The sequence below is a fragment of the Chiloscyllium punctatum genome, chromosome 6 (assembly GCF_047496795.1).
Source record: "Chiloscyllium punctatum isolate Juve2018m chromosome 6, sChiPun1.3, whole genome shotgun sequence".
In the NCBI taxonomy this organism is placed as follows: Eukaryota; Metazoa; Chordata; class Chondrichthyes; order Orectolobiformes; family Hemiscylliidae; genus Chiloscyllium; species Chiloscyllium punctatum.
This window is the reverse complement of record NC_092744.1, coordinates 64,443,805-64,466,964: the sequence shown is the minus strand read 5'-3', so window position 1 is coordinate 64,466,964 and position 23,160 is coordinate 64,443,805. Positions and strand designations below refer to the sequence as shown.

The 23,160-nt window shown below is 41.3% G+C and overlaps 1 protein-coding gene and 1 long non-coding RNA gene across 2 annotated transcripts in view; one reads left to right on the top strand and one right to left on the bottom strand.

The window, feature by feature from the left end:
- The window catches only part of LOC140479028 (uncharacterized), a 65,540-nt gene extending 51,124 nt beyond the window's left edge, over positions 1-14,416 (bottom strand). Inside the window, exon 1 of the long non-coding RNA XR_011960924.1 lies at positions 14,140-14,416. This is a non-coding gene — a long non-coding RNA (uncharacterized lncRNA). The remainder of the gene's footprint in view (positions 1-14,139) is intronic.
- An 810-nt stretch (positions 14,417-15,226) lies between these two features.
- foxl2a (forkhead box L2a) lies at positions 15,227-16,980 on the top strand. The gene has a single exon (XM_072572806.1). The coding sequence runs from the start codon at positions 15,500-15,502 to the stop codon at positions 16,394-16,396; it is 897 nt and encodes a 298-aa protein (XP_072428907.1). The 5' UTR covers positions 15,227-15,499; the 3' UTR covers positions 16,397-16,980.
- Positions 16,981-23,160: the final 6,180 nt, after the last annotated feature.

Below are 23,160 nucleotides of genomic sequence, written 5' to 3'. Positions count from 1 at the left end.
CCACTGACATTCGGTAGCTGTAACATGTACCATTTACAACATGCACTCCAAAAATTCACTTCTTAAATATTGCTTTCCAAACCCACAATGGCATTTTTTTTAACTCATTCATGTGATGTGAGTGTCACTAGCTGGCCGTCATTTAATGCCTGCCCCTTGTTGTCATTGAGAAGGTGGTGAGTTACCTTCTTGCGATGCTGCAGTTCAGCTGTTGTGGGGTGACCTCCCCAGTGTCATTCAGGATGGAATTCCAGAGACATAGAAATACCACCAACTGCAAATTCCCCTCCAGGCCATTCCTCATCCTGATGTGAAATATATTACTGTTCCTTCAATATCACTGGAGAAAGTTCCTAGAACTCCCTCCCCATAGAATTGTGGAGCTACCTACTGCACATGGACTGCAACAGTTCAAGAAAACAACTCATCACTACCGTCTCAAGGGCAACTGGGGAATGTCAATAAATGCTGGCCAAGCCAGCAGTGCCCACGCCCCATTAATAGATTTTTGGAAATGTCACTTATCTTTCAGAAATTTACATCTGAAATCATAACTATAAAAGTGAATAAGGATTGTCTACCACTACATAAAACAACAAAGTATCTGCAGCACTTCACACATTACAAAAACTTGATAACTACAAACAAAACAAACCAACATTAAACTTGTCAAAGAAAAGCAAAACAAAACATATCAGAAAAAATGTCAGAAATAAAGTAAAATACTTAGCTTGGCACCTGAACAACATTAACACCAATTTACATTTTTAAATTTCCTTTAACATAGAAAGTAGCATTTTAAATAGGAACAAAGTACAATAGGCGATGGAGGGAATAGAGAAGGGATGAAGAAATAAAAGATATAAAGGGTGACTCAAAGTTCCTTCAAAGTTATGGACTCTAAGAATTTTTTAAATGTTGTACAATTACAACATTTAAAAGGCTCTAGATGGGTATATGAATAAGGAGGGTTTAGAGGGATATGGGCCAAGTGCGGCCAAATGGAACTAGATTAATTTAGGATATCTGGTCAGTATGAAAGTGTTGGACTGAAGGGCCTGCTTCTTTGCTGTACATCTCTATGATTCTATGACTTTGTCATTGGTGATAAAACAAAGGTGGGGAGATGTGCAAAGTGCTGGAGCAGAAATTTTGTAGGACGGTGGAGGGATATAAAGATAGAAGACATTATAGAGTTAAGGTGGAGTAAGGCCATAGAGGAAGTTGAAGATGAGGACAGGATTTTTAAATGTAATGTGCTGGGGATTTGAAGCCAATATAGGTCAGTAAGGATGGGAGTGCGGGTCAATTGGGAGTTAGTACATCACAGGATACAGCCAGCTAAGTTTGGAATAATTCTTGGATACAGAGGATAGAACACTGAAATGGATCAACTTAAATACGTGAAGTCACAAAATGAAAAGACATGGATATATTCTTCAATAACATTGAGGAAGAGGTTGAAAAGGATGTATATATTATTGTGAATGTGGAAGTAATCTTAATAAGATTGCTTCATTTCTGAGGTTTTGTCGATCTAGTTCAGCCTGATGAGGTTTCTGGTGAAGGCATTGGTGTCAATGGCAGTGGGTGGGAGCTGAAGAGGATGATTACAGCTGGAATAAAACGGTGACAATTTGATGTCAGCATGCATTCTAATAACAAATCTGATATATTTAAACAGTAGGTCCATATGTTACTGCAGCTGAGAATTCAAACAGACAAACGTTGATCAGTTGAAGAAAGGAAGATAAGAGATATGGAGAACAAAGTACTGCTATTCAAGTAAAACGGTAGAAAGGAAAAGTGATGTGGCTTGGATCTGCGCTGGAAATCGGAAAAGGTTAACAGGCTATGCACTGTATGGAAGCAGATAACACAGGGTGTGCTAGGAGAAGCAGGAACCACCTGGATGGAGGCACGTTGTGAAGGGCAACAAAATATGAAACCATATGCTTTCTACCTTAGCTGGCTCGAAAACCCATCGAGCTTATTGTGAGTTCATTTTAAAAAGAAACAACGTATCGGATTTTCCTTTAGTTAATCTGTGGTTAAATTTATTGAATTAGATAACCAAATTATAACACCCTTTCGGTTTATGAAGAGTTTTTATTTTGTACTTTATTTTTACTTCTGTCTTGGCTAATGACTACAGTGCCCAGGTTTGGGGAAAACGTTCAACACGCTTTGCAAGAAACCTGTGAAATGCAAATTCCCCCAACTAGAAATAACTGGAAATCTGCCGCGTTTTCAGACCTTTCGACATTATAAATAGGAAGCAGCTGTAAGTATTATTTTTGAATATATTTAAATGCGTTGAAAACCATATGCCTGACGTCGCTAATTGTACAGAATTTAAAGTGAAACTGTGTGTTTAACAGAGAAGGTGGAGGCCTGGATCAAATTGATGTTACCTAGGGGTTTATGTTCAGTATTTAGTTATTGTTAGCAGGCATCCTTGTTTCTATACCGCATGCCTGGGGGTAAGCTGCAGTGTTTCATAGTTATGTAACGCGTCAGTACATAAGTGACATATTGTTTGCATAAATGGCATACTGTTTTGTGGTTTGTATTCAAAGTGCAAGATGGTGTCCTATGGATGAACTTGTACACTTTACAGACTCCTTTCCATCTTTCGACAGCCAGATGTCCTTTTTGTCCTTTTTTTTTTCATTTCTAAAATGGTTTATGCTAATTTAAAACTGGTGTGGGATCATTTTAACCCTTTGACACCTCGTGCACTCATTTTCCGGCTTTGGGGTTCACTGCTGTTCAACTAGTGCATTGTGTTTGTACTTGGAGTTCAGAGGCTCCGCGATTTATTTTTTTGCATTTCCTGAATATCTAAAGGAGCCGCATGAAATTTATACATTTTTCTTTTTTCTTAAAAAAAAACATGACTTTTAACCCGGGCTTGTATTCGATTGAATTGTAAAGTCTTTACGGGAAGAGGATAAAAGGGAGATCGATAGGGTTGGAGGGTGTACATTTACACCTTCCGCACAGAAACATGTGGCTGGGATTTGTAATCTGTCTCTCTTGAAAATGTTGTTAGAGATCGTATTTTGACCAAAGTAGGACGGAAGTATTGAACTTGTGGTCAAATAGAAAGCGGGTATGAAGCATGTGGAAATCAAACACCGGGGTGGGGTAGTGGGGGGTTGGTGGGAGTTGGATTTGCCGCTTCAAATCTGGAAGGAATGTAGGTACATGATGATGTGTTTCAAATAAAACCGCGGAATCTCATTCGATTCTGATTTCTTTGTTCTTGTTCATCTGGCGGGTTGATTGTATCTCGAATCTAGATTGCTAACAACGCCTCTCCGAACACGCTGAAGACATGTGAGAACCGTGTGGGTTGTGAACGGAATTTCGCAAGGAGAGTGTTCCCTTTTCCCCCTCTCTCTCCTCCTCTCTTTCTGTGTATGTACAGACCGGTTTACCCAGTGTGGCTGGCTTCTCTCCAAATCAAATTGAGATCCAGAAGCACAAAACCATCGGATATTCTAATTTATTCGTTCACGCCGAACATCAGACTCCGTATAACCATACAAACACAATGCCCGCTCATAATATCATCATGCAGCGCACACATTAATTAGCTCATTCTGGGGATCTTAACACCGATATGAGACCACAAAGAAGTGTGTTTCTAAGAGTTAACGGTAATGATGTGCTACACAAATATCTGAGCTACGGTTCTACTTAACCAATTTGTGCTGATTTGTTTTTCAATGGCCGTTTTCACTTTTACACAAGCAGCCACAGTTCCCAAACTGAGCATTTAAAGCCTAATATTGGCAACTCAAGTGGAAGACATCTGTATTCTGGCATTGGAGTTTATGTCTCATTGTGGTCAGAGTTCTCGAGGAATGTACTGTGTGCGAGATCAGATGAGTTTATTTCTTAACAATCAAGCTAAATGAAGTTAAAAATCACAATCTAAATGAATGATGCAGACTAGTCGGATGCATTGTTTTGTAAAGGGGGTCTACGATAGGACACTTCATAAATCGTGATTTATGCGAAAGATTATCTTAAAGTGTTCACAAAAAAATAGTAAACGGGGGTGACAAAATGAAGCACAATCAACAGAAAGTTGTTAGTATCCAACATATTATTGGAGCCGATCTCTGAATGGATGCCAGATGTTTAATGCAGAGATGTTGCATGGGTAGATGATGCAGTGAATAATTTTCACATGTATGCAATTATACTTTTCGTTTTTCCTTTCGTTAACAAAGAAATTATTAATACCTTACCTAGGCTACTCTTTATATCTTAGCTAACCATTACATGTTTTAATCAAAATAATTCTCTCCAGCTCAAAACTAACAGAAAAATACATTAATTTCTATTATCAGGTTCTTGAGTGAAAGGTTGACAAAGCTCTTCACGAAAACTAATCTGTATTCGCATTAACACCGCGTTGTGAATGATTTCCTCGCCTGCATTTTGACCTTTACACCGTTTACTCTTAAGAATAGAGTAGTGCAATTTGCAAATAAAATTAGTTGGATCATTCCGTGATCCTGTTCAGCTCAATTGTTCAATGAAGAATATTGGGCTGAAAGAAGTCCCAACAAGCAATTTTGTAGCATTTCTAATGGTGGTTTTACCACGTTGTTCAAGTAAGTTTGTGCGGTGAGGTTTTAACGGGGACTGCCATTGATGTTCCTGACTCGAAGCTTTAGAGTGTTGACAAGAATTGATTTGCACATATTTTAATTAAGATATAATGTTAGCGCAAATTTAACGTTTGCATTTAACTAACAAAATGTTCGACTTGTTTTATATTCCAAAAACAGGAGTAACAACGGGAAAGGGTGACCGCCAATCGCTTCGCAATGCGTACATTCAATGCTTTGTAGAAAATCCAAAATTGTCTCAATACTGTCTCGTTGATTTTAAGATGGAATCTTTCCACGGAAAGCTTTTATTTATCCTAGTTTGTGTTCCTGCGCTAGATTCACCCCGTGTCCCCTATTCAAAAGACGTGTCCAGCTAATGCTTTAAAAAAAAGGCGAGGAAAGGTCAATAACCTACAAGCTTTGAGACTAATCGTTGTTTCATCTCATTTGGGACCGTTGTTTCGTGGGTTTAAAGTAACGTCGACTTCATTGAAAGGTCTCACTGTTTTGTCGAACCGTTTGCTGAATGCGACAGAACCCTAGCCCGTGTTGTCTTAGTCTCAGAATGAACGTTGGGTTAATGTTATCTTATTTTTGCAGGTAACGTTATTATTTGGCACGAGATTACTTCATTGCCGATACAAGGGAATACAGTTTCCAGTTGATGTTCTGATGGGTACCGTTTGGAATCTGGTCTTTAAAAAGTTTTGCAAAATACCAATTTTGCTTGGTTGGTAAGCGAATTGTCGAGCTTGTGATTTTTATATCGGTTTGGTTTGGCTCCGTTCTAATATCTAATGTCCCAGACCAATCCATGCACTTTGGTTTAATTTTTCCTCGGATGTAGGGTTCCAGTTGGGGGGAAAATGGGAGGAGCGCAGAGGTGTAAAACGCACCAATGAATTGCATGAGAAGCTGTGTGTGAGATTGCACATGCAGCGACATTGTTTAAACCAATTGGCAAAATAAACTACAGGGAGTGAAAATAATCATTAGCGAGTCGAGTAGAAGTGCCTTATTTGGTAACCAACCTTTTGGATCTCATTCTGCACAAGCGCTGTATGGGAAAAACGTTTTAGTGCATTTGTGGTTTTCCATTCTGTACATCTGTTTATAGAATCCAAGATGCAGGGGAAATAACTTCCACGTGTAAGGAATAAAAAGCTCGTATTTGAAATATTACTGCCACCTTGTCGTGACCTAGATTCTATTGTAACCACATCATTTCACAAGTGGAAGTACAGTTACATTGTGCATAAAGTCACTCCTTTGTTAGCAATCCCTGTGTCTTAAAATGTTGGTAATTATGATGCAGTTTAATACCTGAGCGGTGGGATATTAATGAACTAAGTAGCTGCTGGCATACGCAGCTTTTGTTTGTCAGTAAATGCCCAGGTTCAACTCTATCCCAAAATAGAAATGTTCAACTTGTTGATTTTTAAAAAAAAAATTCGAATGATATGGTTTCCGAAGAAGGGTTAGTAAGAGAATTATTTATCAAAGTGCTGGTCTACACGGGGAAAAAATCGATAGATTCCCACTTCATCACGAATATCATTTAAACGTCCACGTGTCGGTCTGATTCCCAATTGTTTAAAATATATATAAACGACGTTTCACAACTGTGAAGCTCCATCAGTTGCGCCACTGCTTAGCAGAGTGTATTAAAATTATCATCATCTGAATGGGAATTCCTCTATATTATTTCCAGTTTCTTAAATCTTCTGGAGATGATTCGTCAGTGAAACATTAAATGTTAACTTTGAGGTATTTGTTGCAAAAAAAATCAAACCTTTTCCGACACTGTGTACTCGGCGTCACAGTCGCTTGTTGGATTATTGTGGCTATTTATGTTGCGTGCGAACTTGTATAAATAGTTAACGTGGACTTTTGGAGTGGAAAATGATTTTTTTTGTTGGAGTATTTGTAGAAACTCTAAAATCGTGCATTGGTGACTCCCTATTTTACACTCAATGAATATATTGCGTTTCACTTTTGTAAAAATATTTAAGTGTACGAAAAGGTCAATTTATATAACAGGAAGTAATTGCTAAGAGCCAATATTATCAATACCGTAGTCCTTCTATACAGGTACATACCATTGTACTGCAGAGAGTTCTCATGTTTTTCAGGATATTGTCTGATTTGCATGGATGACTCTGTGGTATGTGTTCTGTTTTACTTTTCCGTTTTGCCTGGGTTAAAGTTCACGGTAATATACCCTGTCCTTGATCGGAGCAAATCGAATTTTAACTACTTTAAAGCTCCTTTTGACTAAAAAAAAGCCTTAACAGCATTTAGTACAAGTATCATTCAGTACATTATGATTATTGACAAATCATAACTCAACCAAACAACATCATTCGATAAAGCTAGCGTTATAATACAGATCATTTCTTGCACTTGACAATAACTTTTGTCTGTCATATCACACGTATAAAATATATCATAGATCCGTGTCTAGATAGTTTATGGCTTCATCGTTTTTCATTGGATTAAAGATATGTTGAAAGAGTGATAAGCCTGAAGGCCCATTTAGAAGCAGAAACTTTCCCACCTTCAGGGGACTGTAGAAAATATATTGAAAGGAAGCTTTAAACAAATGATTGAATAGACAAATGAGTAATTGCGCAACATTGAGTTATGTAAAAATGTCACCGGTAAAAATGCTTAGCCCAACATAATGCGACGCCTCGGGTCGGTTATCTCTTGTTATTTTTCCCATTGCCTTATGTAAAGGAAACTGAACTTTCCTTTAAGGATACTATCGATGGCAGATCAGAGTTCTGCCAAATACAAAGGTACAACCGTTGAGGAGCCTTTCTCTGAGACAGAACGAAACGTAATTAAAAGGTTTAATGAGCGCATTTTTTAGGGCATAGACATTGCTTCAACTCTGTATTTCTCCTGCACAGTGGATGATGTACCAACATCAATCAATTATTGTTCAGCCCAGAACCAAATATTTCAGAGACCCCAATGAACTTGAGACCCAAGTGAGCAACGTACAAAATAATTTAGAGGGCCTGTTTCATGTACCACAGCTGCTTCTCATAAGCAAATAACCCTATTGATTGAATGCTGCGGGTTAATAAATCTATCATTCCCGTCCCCAGGCGCTATGATAACACTTTATTCGTCAACAAAAAGCACCATATCAGTTCAACGTGTCAGTTACTCACACTGCTGTATCATTTTTCAATTCTCTCTCCCTATGTCACACTCAGATCAATTTCGGGGAATCGAAAGGAGGTAGCTACTGTCAGCTAACTCACTCTAGGACTAATGATAATAGATTCCAAACAAGTCTCAAATTTAAAACAAAACTCTTTCTAACCCAAGTTAACCAAGATCCATACGAGTCGTTCTAAAATGCCGAGATTCTGGTGTATTAAGCTTAATTGTAAGCAGTATAACTTCACTGCTAAGTTGCACAATTTTCCACGGCCAGGTTTGTTTGTTGAATCAGAATCCTAATAAGTCTGAGTTAATACTTCTGAGCTGGATTTGTTTTAAATCTATTTAACTGAAATGTTTATTTTATATGTAACGGAGTGCATCTGACCAGTTATCGTTACTAATATCATCCTCTCACACAAATAGTGTCTAATACTTGATTTTGTGCATGGTTTATTTACATACAATATAATAAATATATTTCAAGTTACCAGCATTAACTTGAAAGCATTGTGCATACTCATGCCAATAGTTCCCTCGCTCAATAGTCCTTACCCCTATGATTTATTGAGGTCCGACCTCTCTTTTGAATAAAAGGGACCCTGACAGCATGGGTGCTAAGCTAGTGCGTGACAGGAAACTGGGCGCAGGGGTAGATAGTTTTTATTCGGTTCAAGAAATTCCACAGGGTAAGGTAATACTATCACTGTTTTTCTTGATCTGTAATTAATGGCTCACTCCTGGGTCTACAGAGGACAGTTACAAAAATTTGCTGATGAGAGGGTCCTCAACGGTTGTACCTTTGTATTTGGCAGAACTGTGATCTGCCATCGATAATATCCTTAAAGGAAAGTTCAGTTTCCTTTACACAAGGCAATGGGAAAAATGACAAGAGATAAGCGAAGAAGAGCGATGGGCTTCATGAGGAGATAGGCAGGCAAGCGAAATAGGCAGACACGTGGCAGATGCAATTTAACATGAGTGGAATACCTTTTGGTAGGAACAAGAAGAGGGGACTTAAAGCATACAATTGTAAAGAGCTTGAGCAGCAGATGGATCTCGGCGTATATATGCACGCTTTTGAACTTGAAGAAGGCGTTAGTAAGTTATAGGGGATAGGTAGGAAGTGTACCGTTTCACTGAAGCATTGAAAGCCAAGTCAAGGTAAAGAGTCAGTACACAGCGAATGTTTAGTATCTGGGAATACAGCACTTGAGAGTGTGCTGCAGGCAGATTAGAGAATGCTTTCAAGATGTGGGAGGGGGTGGATAATTATTGGAACAGAACAATACTGCGATGCGGGAAAAGAGCGAGCTCGGAGGATGAGCTGAATGCCCTGGCAAGGGTTCGGATGGGCCGCATGGCCTCCTTCTGTGCTGTATCCATTCCTACATTCAAACTTAGAATGCGCAGACTGTATTCAATCTGCATGACAGAGTCAGTTCTCTAAGGGGAGAATATCTCCAGAAATGCGGAGGTAACGGGGCCTGATCCAGGTTTCAAAGCCCACTGCAAATTGACTCCCCGCCTTCCGCTGCTGGGATAGAGATATGATCTGGAGGTGCTGGTGTTGGACTGGGATGGACAAAGCTATAAATCACACAACACCAGGTTATAGTCCAAATGGTTTAATTGGAAGCACTAACTTTCGAAGCGCTGCTCCTTCATCGGGTGGTTGTGGAAGACACGATTGTAAGACACTGAAATCAAGGCAAACGTTTGCAGTGTAGTATAACTAAAATTATACATTGAAAAATACCTTGATTTAGATGAGAGACTTAACAATGGCCATTCTAACAGATGAGAGACTTAACAATCAAGGATTTTTTTCAATGTACCGGAAGCTAGTGCTTCTAATTAAACCTGTTGGATTATAACCTGGCGTTGTGTGATTTTTAAAACTTGATTGCTGTTAGGTGTTAAACACTTAGAATGGGTTGCAGGTTTCCATTCATTCATTTGTAAGTCACAAAACTTCTTTGAAGTCACATTCCCGAGATAACTTAAGGTTTTGTGTATAAAAAAGTGACATCTCAGCACAGACAATGCGTAAAAGGTGTGGGGTTAGAGTCTGTCTGTGTTCTAACCTTGAGAGATAGTTAGACAATTACAGCGCGAGCGGGGGCCGACTGCCCCCTCCAAGCATTAGCCTACTGAATGTAGATCATTAATATCTGAGAGCAAGACATGTTTGATCCTTACTTTCCTCTCGACACTACTACCATTTTGTTTGGATTAATATTTGTATCGCTTCCTCCATCGTCAGTAAACACCCCCTCTGTATCTGCGTACTGAATTGACTGTAAAATTGGAGTGTAAAGCGGACAGATAACTTTGGGCTTCACTATCGGATACACAACACCATCATGACGAACACTATAAGGTTCACTTGTCCGTTCAGATAGAAGTGATGAATTCTTTCTGCTTTATAAAAATGGTGGTTCCCAACTACGCCTGCCATGTACCAACCCCGATGTTACATCGAAACCCCACAGTTCAGGAGCTAGCAATACTTTTAAACGTGAATGATAAGGTAGAGCCGCTGGCTTGTGGGAATGACAGAGCAGTTACTGTGTGTCAATGCATCGCAGATACAATCATATCGTAGCACTCATCAGCATGTGGGCCCTACTGGGAACCCAGAAATCTGATTAGATGCTTTCCCGGCCATATTATGGGGCAGAAGAAATCATCTTCATACATAATGGGCGGCACGGTGGCTCAGTGGTTAGCACCAGGGTATCAGGTTCGATTCCAGCCTTCGGCGATTGTCTGTGTGGAGTTTGCACATTCACTCTGTGTGTGGGTTTCCTCCAGGTGCTCCGGTTTCTTCCGGATGTACAGCTTAGGTGAATTGGCCATGCTAACTTGCTCATAGAGTTCAGGCGTGTTATAGGTTAGGTGCATTCATCTGGAGTAAATGTAGGATAGTAGGGTCTGGGTGGATAACTCTTTAGAGGGTCGATGTGGACTTATTGGGGCGAAGAGGCTGTTTCCAAACAGTAGGGATTCTATGAGGAAAAAATAACCTGTTTGAGACTATTTCCGTCACTACCTACTGGACAAGTAAAATGTCACTTGGAGAAGATTTGAAGGTCTTCATTTGAAACTGTGGCGCAAAACTGAAACATTCTTCCAAGAGACATCTTTATTTGTTTACCTCGGGAAAACGAGGTGTATTTAAGGGATGGGGGCGCCCTATCGACGTTTTTACAGCATCACATAATTGAAGATGAATTCTACCGAGCAAATGTAATTTTCTCAAACAGCGGGAAAAGACTAACTCTTCCACTTTTCCAACCCCATTGCTGTTTTTTTAATATAAATTACGAATTCAATACATTAAGTGAAGTTTGAAACCACAGAATTCTCTGATCAGCTTCCACGCCCGGTGAGACCGTTCTCCATACCTTCAGCCCTTGTCATACAGCTTATAGTTTTAGCAGCCAATTACTGAGGGGTTCGGAGGTTGAGTGGTGACAGGAAAGAGACAGGCGCGTTATACGTGGATAAGCGCTGAACAACACTATGTATCCTTGTTTAACACATGAAGGACATTGGACCGAAGGGTCTGTGTAAAGTATCTCTATAATTCTATTTATTCTTACATCGTTGGGTGGTCCCGTCTCATAGCTTTTCCCTTATGCCTGTAGTTCATGTGGGATGATTTAGTGTGAGCGATGCTCCCGTAATTAAATTCGCAGATTAATGAAAAAGGCAACTCAGCTGAGGAAGGGGGTGTGAGGTCCAGAGGAGGTTTACAAGAATGATCCCGGGGATGAAGGATTCATTATATGAAGAGCGGTTGAGGACTCTGGGTCTGTACTCGATGGAGTTCAGACGGATGATCACATTGAAATTTACAGAATGTAGCACTGAGGCCTGGAGAGAGTGGGCATGGAGAAGATGTTTCCACTACTAGGAGAGACTAGGCCCCGAGGGCACAGCCTCAGAGTGAAGGGACAACCCTTTAGAACTGAGATGAGGAGGAATTTCTTCAGCCAGAGGGTAGTGAATTTGTGGAACTCATTGCCACAGAGATCTGTGGAGATCAAGTATTTAGATAGATAGATAGGTTATCGATTAGTAGGGGGATGAAGGAGTACAAAGTGAAGCTGGGTGAATGGGGTTGAGAAACATCAGCCGTAATGAAATGGGGGCGACACAGTGCTGCATCACAGCGCCAGGGTCCCAGGTTCGATTCCAGCCTCAAGGTGACCCTTTGTGTGGAGTTTGCACATTCTCCCCGTGTCTGCGTGGGTTTCCGTCCACAGTCCAAAGATGTGCAGGTCAGGTGAATTGGCCATGCTAACATGCCCATAGTGTTAGGTACATTAGTCGGAGGGAAATGGGTTTGGGCGGGTTACTCTTCGGAGGGTCGGTGTGGACTTGTTGGGCCGAAGGGCCTGTTTCCACACTCACGGGATTCGAAGCTCATCTAGCTGTGGACAGATCTGATGGGCCGGATGGCCTAATTCTGCTCCTTTCCCTTATGGTCTAAACTGATCGTGGAAATAAGCAGCTTCCTCGTAACTTTGAGGCAAACTCTAACCTCTACCATTTTTTTCAAACAGTCAGTGTAAGGAACTTTGGGAATCCACCGGTCCTATCTGATTCCAAGCGAAGCGATTGAGCGAGCCCAGAATGCTTACATATATAAACATATGAATTGGGAACAGAAATAGGCCATTCGGCCCCTCTAACCTGTTCCGCCATGGCCTCAACTGCACCTTTCCACCTTCCCTATTAATTCGCCCATTGGTCAAAAATCGATCTACTTGTACCTAAAAGTTTTCAATATCACCCTCTCATCCACACCCCCCCCCCCAAAAAAAAAATAACTACACCGCCGTCTGGGGACGGACGGTCCAAATAATTCACGAACCGCTAGTAGAAAATAAAATCAAAATTGATGGAAGAGCCCTTATTTTTCGACAGCATTGATGTCGCATATTGATTCTGGGTGTCATGCCTTGCCCTGGCTCGCTGAGCTTGATGCTGAGGCGTCGTGTGACTCGCGTACAACTTTCCTCTCACCTTGTATTCCCTTTCACCCAAAAACAAAAGATACGTATTGGATTGAACGAATTTCTGCTGGAATGGGGACTGGGTAACCGGCTGCAACATTTCGAAATAACTGGCCATTTTATTGCAGAAGCTGTATGGTAGCTTTGGTGGGTTTTTTTTTGTTCGAATGCATTTCTAAAGATTAGTAACAGAATGATTTTTATTTTGCATTGACAGAAGCAGCGGTAATGGGACTCTAAAACTTTAGCTAACGCACTGAATTCGCTTCCTTCTTTGAACGTTGGCGGGCAGGATTGCATCTGGCAGTAGTGGTGTCCGGAACCAGGGGGGTTGAAAAAGTGTCCCCTTAACAATAGGATAGTGCCCTTTCACCCACAGAGACATCTTCAAAGACACATCCTGCCACTGCCTTGAACGGGTTGTTCCGTTCTTCCGTCCCGTTATATATTTTCCCAGCTGCACTCAACATAAGGCTTGCATTTTGACTTTTTAGAAATAAAATCCACATAAAAAGGCGAGTAAGGTTCCTGAAAACACCGTTTCGTTACCGTAGCAAGCGCGAAGACACAATTACCCTTGCACCAGGTTAGACTGTTCAACTTACACTAAAGAAAACGCGAATAGCGGCTTCCTTTCAGGTGTACAGCCAACACCGTTAGTGAACAATAGCCCGGCACAAGAGGCACGATAGATTTCAGACCACCAGGTGCTGGAGCTGTCTAGGACTTGTCATTCTAGCCTGCAAGTCAGCGTAGCTTTGCCAACAGCACCTCCCCCTTCAATCCCCAACCAACTCTTGCCCCCTTCCCCCACCTTCAAACCTATCCCCCCCACCCCACCCCAAACCCCAGTTTGCATCCTTGCCCCAGCACTTTTCGGTCACTCGACGAGCTGTGATTAGAAGGTCAGGCTGCAATGGGTTTCACTCCCTGGAACTCGATCAATCGCCCCACAATCAGTCACTGCTCAAAGACGTTACGGAAGTGTGTACTGGTCAAGTTTGTTGTGATGATGTTGAGCAATTAATTATTGAGTACTGATCAGAGCAAACGTCGCAGCAGTTGCAGTAAAAGTCATGCCGCAATCAAAACCGTAGCCGCCTGATTCCACCCCCACCACCATCCCCCCCCCACCCCCCACCCAGCGCTCTCGCTGCTGCTTGATCAGTGTGGAGCAGCGCCGCAGTTACACTGCCAGGGTTCACTTGTTAAACCGCCGCGGTCTATCTGAGGCTTCCCTCGAGCGGCAAGTTGGGAGCCCACACCCACCACCATCAAAGTGTTAACAAAAAAAAGACAATTACCTCGAATAGCAGAATTTCCTCTGCCAGCTCTGCTTCCTTTTTAAAAGAGACATTTGGGGTGGGGAGGGGGGAGGGTGTAGAGAGAGAGAGATGGAGAGAGAGAAAGAGCAGGGAAATAAAATCCACGCTTCGGAGCTGGAGCTGCGGAATCTTCTCTTGGGAATCTGAACGAGGTGATGACACACACAACAATGCTGGTCCACCTGCACTGGGCCGAGGCGTGGAAATGCCTCATAGACACTGGCGCTCTGGGTGGTCGCCCACCCCCTCGCCCATTAACTCCCCACTTTTTAAAAAAAACTCTACTCCAATAATAGTTGTAGGGGGTTGGGGGTCTTTGTAAAATCCACAACCGTGGACCCATTTCCCAGTTACTGGGCATTACCCTCCCTAACCTGCTGCTTGCACAGAGTGTGAATAAATCGAGTTATTCGTGGCCCGTATGTTTCGGTCAGTTTCATGCTGCCATGTGATCTGATGTCGCTCAATACAAACTGGATTTGCTGGTTTCCTCGCGGATTGTAAATGCCATTCATTATCCATATTGTCAGTGTCACATGCAACTCTTAACCAAACTAGTGATTCTTTAACCCTTCATGTCAAAAGTAAGATCACTACTGCTCCGGAGCAGGAATGCAAACAGCGTTTCGAGACCTGTGCACTTTTTGCACACACACGCCATTGGAACTACCGGATTATCTTCACATTATTGTAAGTCTCGAGGGCTCGAGAGGACCTGACGGATTTCCCTGGGGATGTGGGGAGTCGATATCGTTTCCTTGCAGTGGTATGTGCTGAGTTCCCTTCCCCGGTTATGATGGTCTTAATCTACAGATAACATGGGCTGAAAAAGAAGAGAATTGCCCCGGAATATATACATATATATTTAAAAGCATGAATTTAAGTTCAAAAAGAATAGCAGCCTGAATAGTCAGTGGCACTTAGATGTAATGGATATTTACATGGAAGTGAGGTCCTGATATTTCAAGGGGAGGGGAGGTTTGGGGAGGGAGTGACGCAAGCGGAAATGTGCTCAGTTACCGGAGCAGTGTATAGGCTGAGCGATTCACGAATAGGAGGACGCATTATTCTCTGGGCAAAGGGACGAAAAGGGCACGGCTTAAAGCGATAGAAACCCGCAGCTTGGGCTGTGCAATCACAGTAACATACTCCTAACCAAGCATTCATTACATTTGCACTGCGGAAAACAAAACTGACCACGAACTTGAACCAGACTTTGGACCGAGGACAGACTTAGGGACTTCAATCAACAAGGAAGTTGTACTGCAACGTTTGTAGGCGCTGGGAGTGCAATTATTTCGGAACGCGGCATTGTACTTGGGAGGGCTTTGCATTCACGATGGCCACCTACCAGCACCCCGAGGATGACACTATGGTCCTGATGACTGACAACATCTCCACGTCCAGCTCCAAAGAGCGAGTCAAGAGCGAGTCATCTCCGGACAAGACTGCGGAGAAACCCGATCCAACGCAGAAACCGCCTTATTCTTATGTGGCCCTCATTGCTATGGCTATCCGAGAGAGCCCCGAGAAACGGCTGACTCTATCCGGCATCTATCAGTACATCATCACCAAGTTCCCATTCTATGAGAAGAATAAGAAAGGCTGGCAAAATAGCATCCGACACAACCTGAGCCTGAACGAGTGCTTCATCAAAGTGCCCAGGGAAGGTGGCGGGGAGAGGAAGGGGAATTACTGGACTTTAGACCCGGCTTGTGAAGATATGTTTGAAAAGGGCAACTACAGAAGGAGGAGAAGGATGAAGCGTCCTTTCCGACCACCTCCCACCCATTTCCAACACAGCAAGACGGCTTTATTCGCCAGTGACAGCTACGGCTACATCGGCCCCCCCAAGTACTTGCAATCGAGTTTCATGAACAATTCCTGGCCTCTAGGACAGCCGCCTGCGCCAATGTCTTACGCCTCTTGCCAAATGGCCACTGGCAACGTGGGCTCTGTTAATGTGAAGGGACTCTCGGGTCACGCGTCCTACAACCCTTATTCGCGAGTGCAGAGCATGGCCCTGCCCAGCATGGTGAACTCCTACAACGGCATGAGCCACCATCACCATCCCCATCCCCAGCAACTCAGCCCTGCTCCCCCGCCTTCCTCCAGCAATGGGGCTGGCCTGCAGTTCCCCTGCGCCAGGCAGCCTGCAGACCTCTCCATGATGCACTGTTCCTACTGGGACCACGACAGTAAACACAGCGCATTGCACACAAGGATAGACATTTAAAGCAAGCACCAACAAGCTATCACTAAATCATTGTTTTGTCCCCAAATCCTTCTCTTTAAACTGTGCCAAAAAATAACAGTGGTGAACGCCACGAGGTAGTGTAAGTGTTTTGAACTTTTATCTTTACAACACTAGAAAAAAAATGAGATACCCAGCTGGGGAATGAACTATCGTTTTATGTATGTTAACTATTTGTTATCTATAAAAACATTTGTAGATTTATCGTTATTTTTTAAAAAAATATGTCTGACCAAGCCCTGTCCAAATAATATTAAGTCTTTTGATGATGATTTTTTCCCCCGTCGTCTTAATTATTTTTAAAATGTGATGCTGTCAGAAATCAGGTGGATTTGCAGCTTGACGAAATTATTCCACTTCGAATTATTGCCACAAATTTCAGCAAGCTTTTAGCCCGTGTTTTGTTTTTGAATAATGTTAAAGCTCTTGTAACAGATCTGCATGTTGGTAGCTACGCTCGTTCTGCAGTTTGGGACCAATTCAAATGTATAGCACTTTCCTACTTGTACTTTTCTAGATTTGTATTCTTTAATAAACACCCCTATTTTCCACGATCGCTGTTTAAATGTGATGATTTGTCGAGTTTTTTTCAGTCTCCCACAGATGAATTTCCTATTTCAAATAATGATTGCCCCTTAATCGTGTCTTCCTCTCTATATATCTATTACGCAAAGGATAATTAAACGTATAGGCCCGAGACTTGCATTAAATATTAGGACCAATTAAGAATTTGTGTTTTTTTTAAGAAACAGAGTGTCTTAATTGCATATTCGCTTATTCTGCTATGTTGCACACTTGAAATACAAAACTGTCGTTCCCTACATCTGTTAAATTTAAACCTCACTTAAACCATTATCGGGGGAAAATGCATTTATATAGCGCCTTCCGTGATCGTGGGACCCTCCTGGCGTTATATGGCCAATAAAGTGTGGTTTCGTGTTAGTGCTGCGGTTTAGTATTATTTCTGAGCACGTTCGGTTCCAGTCGGGGCCTTGTGCAGTAAGACGCATACTGCAAAATATCATCAAATTGCAGTGAGAATTAAAGTAGGGAAATTGTCAACCAGCGAAAGAGGCTGTCTCGCAATTATGAAAGGATCAAATGGCAATTCAATGCAAGGATAGTTTCCATGGACGCGACTTTCACTTCTCTATGTTTTGAACCCGTGTCACCCATTGTAAAGAGCAGTAATGATAGGTGTAACTAAATATATTAAAATAAGGCTCGACATTCATTTTCTAAGTTTAGAATGTAGGCGATAAGTCCAGTGGAATATATTTTTTTCATGCATGTAAGTATGCAATGAATTGTAATTTTAGTTTAGTGTTGAACCGTGTTATCCAACCTTATTTAACGTGTGCTAGACTGTGTTAAAAATGTCAAGCCTGTTTTTACTGGGCCATAGTCCACAAGGTTTACTTGGAGCAACTTTAGGCCATAAAATCGTTCTTTCTTTTGCTCCTTACGGGCTTCCAATAACTCTTCTGGTTCTTTTGAATATGATATATTGTGTTGGGCTGAATGTTGGGGTTCCCGCACCCATAAACTTGAAGGATTTTTCAGAAGATCTTAGTAGTTTTTCATGGGAGTCTACAGCTACAAGTAACTGCTATCCAACAGCTTTCATGCTCCCTTTGTGTTTTATCTGTCTCTGGTGCGGACAGACACCTTCCTCAAATGCACAGGATGTTACCGAGTTAAAAATTAATTACTGCTGGGGTTTAAACCTTTAGCACGCGAGGCAGTTTTCCTGGCTGCTTCTTATCGTTTAAACCATTCTGGCAAAGAGAATTAAATGTATTATTAGCTAAAATTGGTGAGATTTCAATCGAACTGAGAAGTAAGTTAGTAAGTCAATGGAGGATTCTTCTGAGCAAAGTATTTAGGATGATTTTATTTCCCGAGGTCTTGTGAATATTTTCCCAAAAAGTGTTTTTTTTCTCTGTGTGAACAGTCTAATTTATAGGCAGTTGTCTAGTTTAAATCGCTTACAATAGTTGTTAAGTGGTTGTTCAGCAGTTCAGGGATGCAGATTCACGATTGTAGGTAGTACTGTAGAAAGTTATATAGTAAATGCACTCTAAATCCTCGCAGCTAACTGATCGCAATAATTTGTCCTTTAGTCCTTGCCTGTGGTTTCGCAATCTTAAATCGTTTTGAAGGTTTTTATTTTCACTAAACTTCGTGTGAGATGTGTGTTCATACAGACAGAGGTGTAGTCGAACCACCTCCATAGCGCTGAGAGTACTTACTTATATAAAGAGTTTTTCTTTAAATAATCCAGTCGACTTCCCGGTAGTTCAACAACAGGACGATTCCAAATACTGTATGATGTAGATGATAGAGAAGATACACTGTTTTAAGGGGTATCGTATTTAATGCAATTTGTCATGGATTGTAAAGAATAGAAGATTCAATTTTCCAAATAGCACCCCACTCAGTGCGTTATGTTGTTCCACGGGAAGTGTGTTTTTGGAATGTTGATCGGTATGTAGCAGGTTTTATTTGCAGGGTTTCGCTCTCTGTTACTCAGCCAATGATCGGATTGAAGCCCATAACGGCCGAGATGATTGTAAAAAGAGACTGCTGAAGATTCTGTAGGGCTTTAACTGTAATAAAAGTACAGCACGCGGAGGGAAATGAGAACGAAAGGTTTCAATAGCTGGAGGAAGATGTATGCAATTGTTCCGGTTATGGGGAAGGCAAAATAGGGTCCCCAGGCGTTTGCAGACAATGCATGTTGATTTTATTGGATGTTTGGCGTGGTCCATGGCGTGGTTCTCTTCTATTCCACCCAGAAACAAATGAATTCTTTATTGCTTACATTGAGGTAAAACGTTTTTATTTTTTTCAGATGTTGACAACGGGCATTCCGTTGGGTTTCAAATTCAGACTTTTGAGAGAACTGATAGGTTTATTTGATGAGCATTCATGTTAAATCTCAAAGACGGCAACGATTTATTATTAACGTCCGGACTTTCATTTCTAATCAGATGATAAGAAGAAAACAGCAAAAAAAAGTATACTCTCAATTCTGTTCCCAGTTAACCATCTTGAAGATCGGGGGCTATTACTCTGCTGAGATAGATTGGCCTGCATACTAAATCTTGCACAGTATTCAGAGCGTTACTCTGACTCTTCATCGTGAGTTAACGGAGCTGTGCCATAGAGGTAGTGGTTATTTAATCGAATGGTGGCCTTTGAGTCAATGTTGTGATATTAAAATTGTAAGATTAATATTGCATTTCGGGTTTAGTCTGTGTTGTGCTTCCGAAAATCAGATGCTCTGGGCTGAATCATCTGTTTATCGTATTTGATAGCCGATGCTACTATTTACAAGGTCAATAAAGCGAATCGTACTCTTACCCAACAATCCTCTCCAAATATATCTAGCGCTATAGTTAATACAATTGGACCCTTACGTAATGCATTTCCCATGAATTGGCATTATCTTGGCTGCAAGAATTTGGTCAAATTTGCTGATGTCCAATAGAGCTGTGGCAAACGCCCAAAAGACCCAGGCCATGCGTTCCTGAGAAATGGTTGATTTTGTTTAATATGCGCGTTAGAGGACGATAACCTTTCAAATCTGAAAGCGGAGACAATCAGAGCTGCTAACGTGGATTAGTACATTAGTACATGGAGGTTATCAGCAACGCACTCATTCTAGATCATCGCGGTGTATGTGCTATCGTGAAGGTAGGATGTTAATCAATTTGATATAGATGTTTCCTTTTAAACATAAACAGCGTACAGGTATTTATCCTGCCGGGCTAGTCAAATGGAAATAAAACTATGACGTTGTTTTTGCAAAAAATACATTGTACACACTAAAATACATAAGTTCTACTTCAGATCTTAGAGCTGAAATGTTTTTAAGATTTGAATTACAATGTAGAGATATCGATAGTAGTCATGATTTGGAGATGCCGGTGTTGGACTGGGGTGTGTGTTTAGGACAGTGTTCTCTATGCCACTGAGTCCGAATTGCGGTTTCATTCACAATATCCAAACTGAATTAATAATCTTACAAGGGAATAGACAACTCAGACCATTTATCATTCGGCGCTATGCAGATTATACAGCAGCGACTGATGGATTCCTAAACCCTGGCCTGGGAAGCTGGGCTGAAGAAAAAGCACATTATAGATTTGCGATAGAATCATTTGATTAATGATCTAATTAAACCACGCATTTAATTTCGTCGAAACTAAATCTTGTATTCCAGTTCGTGAATACGCATTAGTCTGCACTGGTTACTAAACCCTTCATATGAGCGAACCGTCAAAGAATTGTGCTCAGGACGCAAGAGACTAAGTCTCTGATCTAATGCATTTAAAGACCCGTCAACTGTAATCGTTTCCGATGGCAGTTCAGGATGCACAGTTCACTGCTGGCCTCAGACACCCGGAGACAGAGTGATGGAAAGCATACTCTCTGACGGATACACCAATCTGTCAGCCCAGCTATTGTTCAGATCCGGGTTAAAAAATAAATCTATACAAGTAGTCTGACCAATATTTTATACGGACGTGAAAGTGAAACCAACAATCTTAGCACCTGCGTATAGAAGAATCATTTAAAATTATAACTCCCCCAATCCCCGTCAAAATAGTTGGAAATCATTTGACTTCTTTTTACTTACATCCTATTATCACATCAGAGTCTTTTATTGAGGCAGTTTCAGAGCTGTTCTCTCTCTCTCTCTCTCTCTCTGTTAATGTCTGCCTATGTCTCTGTGTTTCTGTGTCCATCTGTCTATGTATGTGTTCTTATATGTCAAAGTCTGTGTGTGGTGTGTTCGTGTGTGACGGTGTGTTTGTGTGGGCATGTCATGTATCTGCGTTTTTTGCGTGTCTGTCTGTATGCCTGTGTTTTGTATGTGTCTGAGTGTTTTGTGTGTGCTTGTCTATTTGCGTGTGTTTGTCTGTGTGTGTATGCCTGTCTATTTGTGTGTGTGTGTCTATCTGTCTATTTGCGTGTGTGTGTTGTCAGCTGGCTTCTATTTGTTCTAATGACAGCATGACATTTTCTTTCAGGTGGTAAGGTTTTGCACATTCACCTAAAACAAACGCAGCACAAATTACAGCCGCTAATTGGTCCATCCTTTCAAATCCCCTTAAATCAGGGAGTTTGTTTTTGTTCGTTAATAAGGGCCCTAGCCTGAATTGAAACCAAGGATCACCAATATACAGTCTGGGGTTTGGGAAGAAAATGTACTTTGTGCTGTTGTCTTTAAACACCTTGGGCTAGTGTTGTGGCGGTGTCAATCAGTTTATTATGTTTCATGACTTTTTTTCCTCTCTCCCGTCCTGTCCGTTCCTTCTTTCATCTTTCTTTCCTTCCTTTATTTCATCTTTCCTCGCCTCCCTGCCCTTCCGTTTGTCAAAGCAGAAACAAGTTAATGCAGGAGGTTGTTTACTGGCGGGCGGAGGCATGATGTTTTGGTTAAAACCTTCCAAAACTCCGATTTAGTTATTTCTGTTAATCCAGATATTAAAGCATTTATCAGTCAGGGCGGAGAGGTTAGCAGGCAATAAACACACACACACAATTTGTTTTACAGGAATAAGCGGCGTTTGTCACGAAAGTCACTGATCAGAAAAAGTGACAATCCTATTTGAGTTCCAACTGAACAAGAAATGACAAGTTATGTGTTTTGCCCGATACACGTTATGTCAGTGAGATCCCGCGTCTAGTCCTCTTGCACGTCGTTCCGATGTGATCAACAAAAATGTGAATAGAAACTGAGCTGGTTAATAAGATACCCGTGTCAATTTATAAAAGAGTAAATTAGCCCACTAGTGTTTAGATTGCAGACAAAGGGAGCAGACAGAGCTAGCTCAATTTGTTTTCATTTGTCACTCGCGTTATTTTATAAACAACAACCAACCATTAAATGTAAACCGTTTTTTGAGACTCTCCCCAAAACAAACATCAGACACACCACATTCTGCTTGATTGGTATTCGTGGGCAGCTGTAGGTAGTAGGCCAATCCCTCAGCTACACAGTTAATTTCAAACAATCGTTTCAGGTTCAGTTCATGCGCTGGAACTGCATACTCGGAGTGAGTGAGTCTCCAACCAGAGTTTTCTCATTTACCCCGGAGTGAAAGCTGGGGAAACCCCCTATCCATCCAGCGACAGTATTTCAGTTATGGTGGATCATTTCCTAACATCAAATCAAAATCTGATGTAAGATAAATCCAGTGTTATGATTGCGTTTCTTGCATATGAATGTCAAATAAGCTGTTGTTAAAAAGCTTCAATTATCATTTCAATCCTTACAATAGTAAATACTTTTTTTCTTTTTACGATGAATTGGGCATAACAAGACAAATTGTGATTTGTTTTCTCACTCATTATATCAGTAATTTGCACATCTTTTAGCTAAATTTGCTCGAATCTGTAAATATGCTGAATAGCAAATAATTCGCGCAGACTCTATTCCCGAAAGCTTGTTGTTGAGACGGGCAATGTTTGTCTAAGACTTCAGTTATTCCCTTGCTTAATCCGAAATTGGCAATTAGCACTGCAATGGCTGTCAGTTCCTTCGTATGCTCATTACGCGCAGCGAGAATGTATGTTTCATAAGACGAAACATTAAGTTAGTATCTTTATTCAGAGTTGTGGCGAGTCCCGAATAAACAAATTTGATGAATGGTGCTTGGCGGTTAAAGGATGCCGCTCACGAGCAGCTTCATGTCAACACTTACAACAGCATCTTAATTCAGCGAAAGGTTGTT

What these genes read in the sequence shown, in the direction of transcription:
- foxl2a (XM_072572806.1), top strand. Translation starts at nt 15,500, where the DNA reads ATGGCCACCTACCAGCACCCCGAGGATGACACTATGGTCCTGATGACT.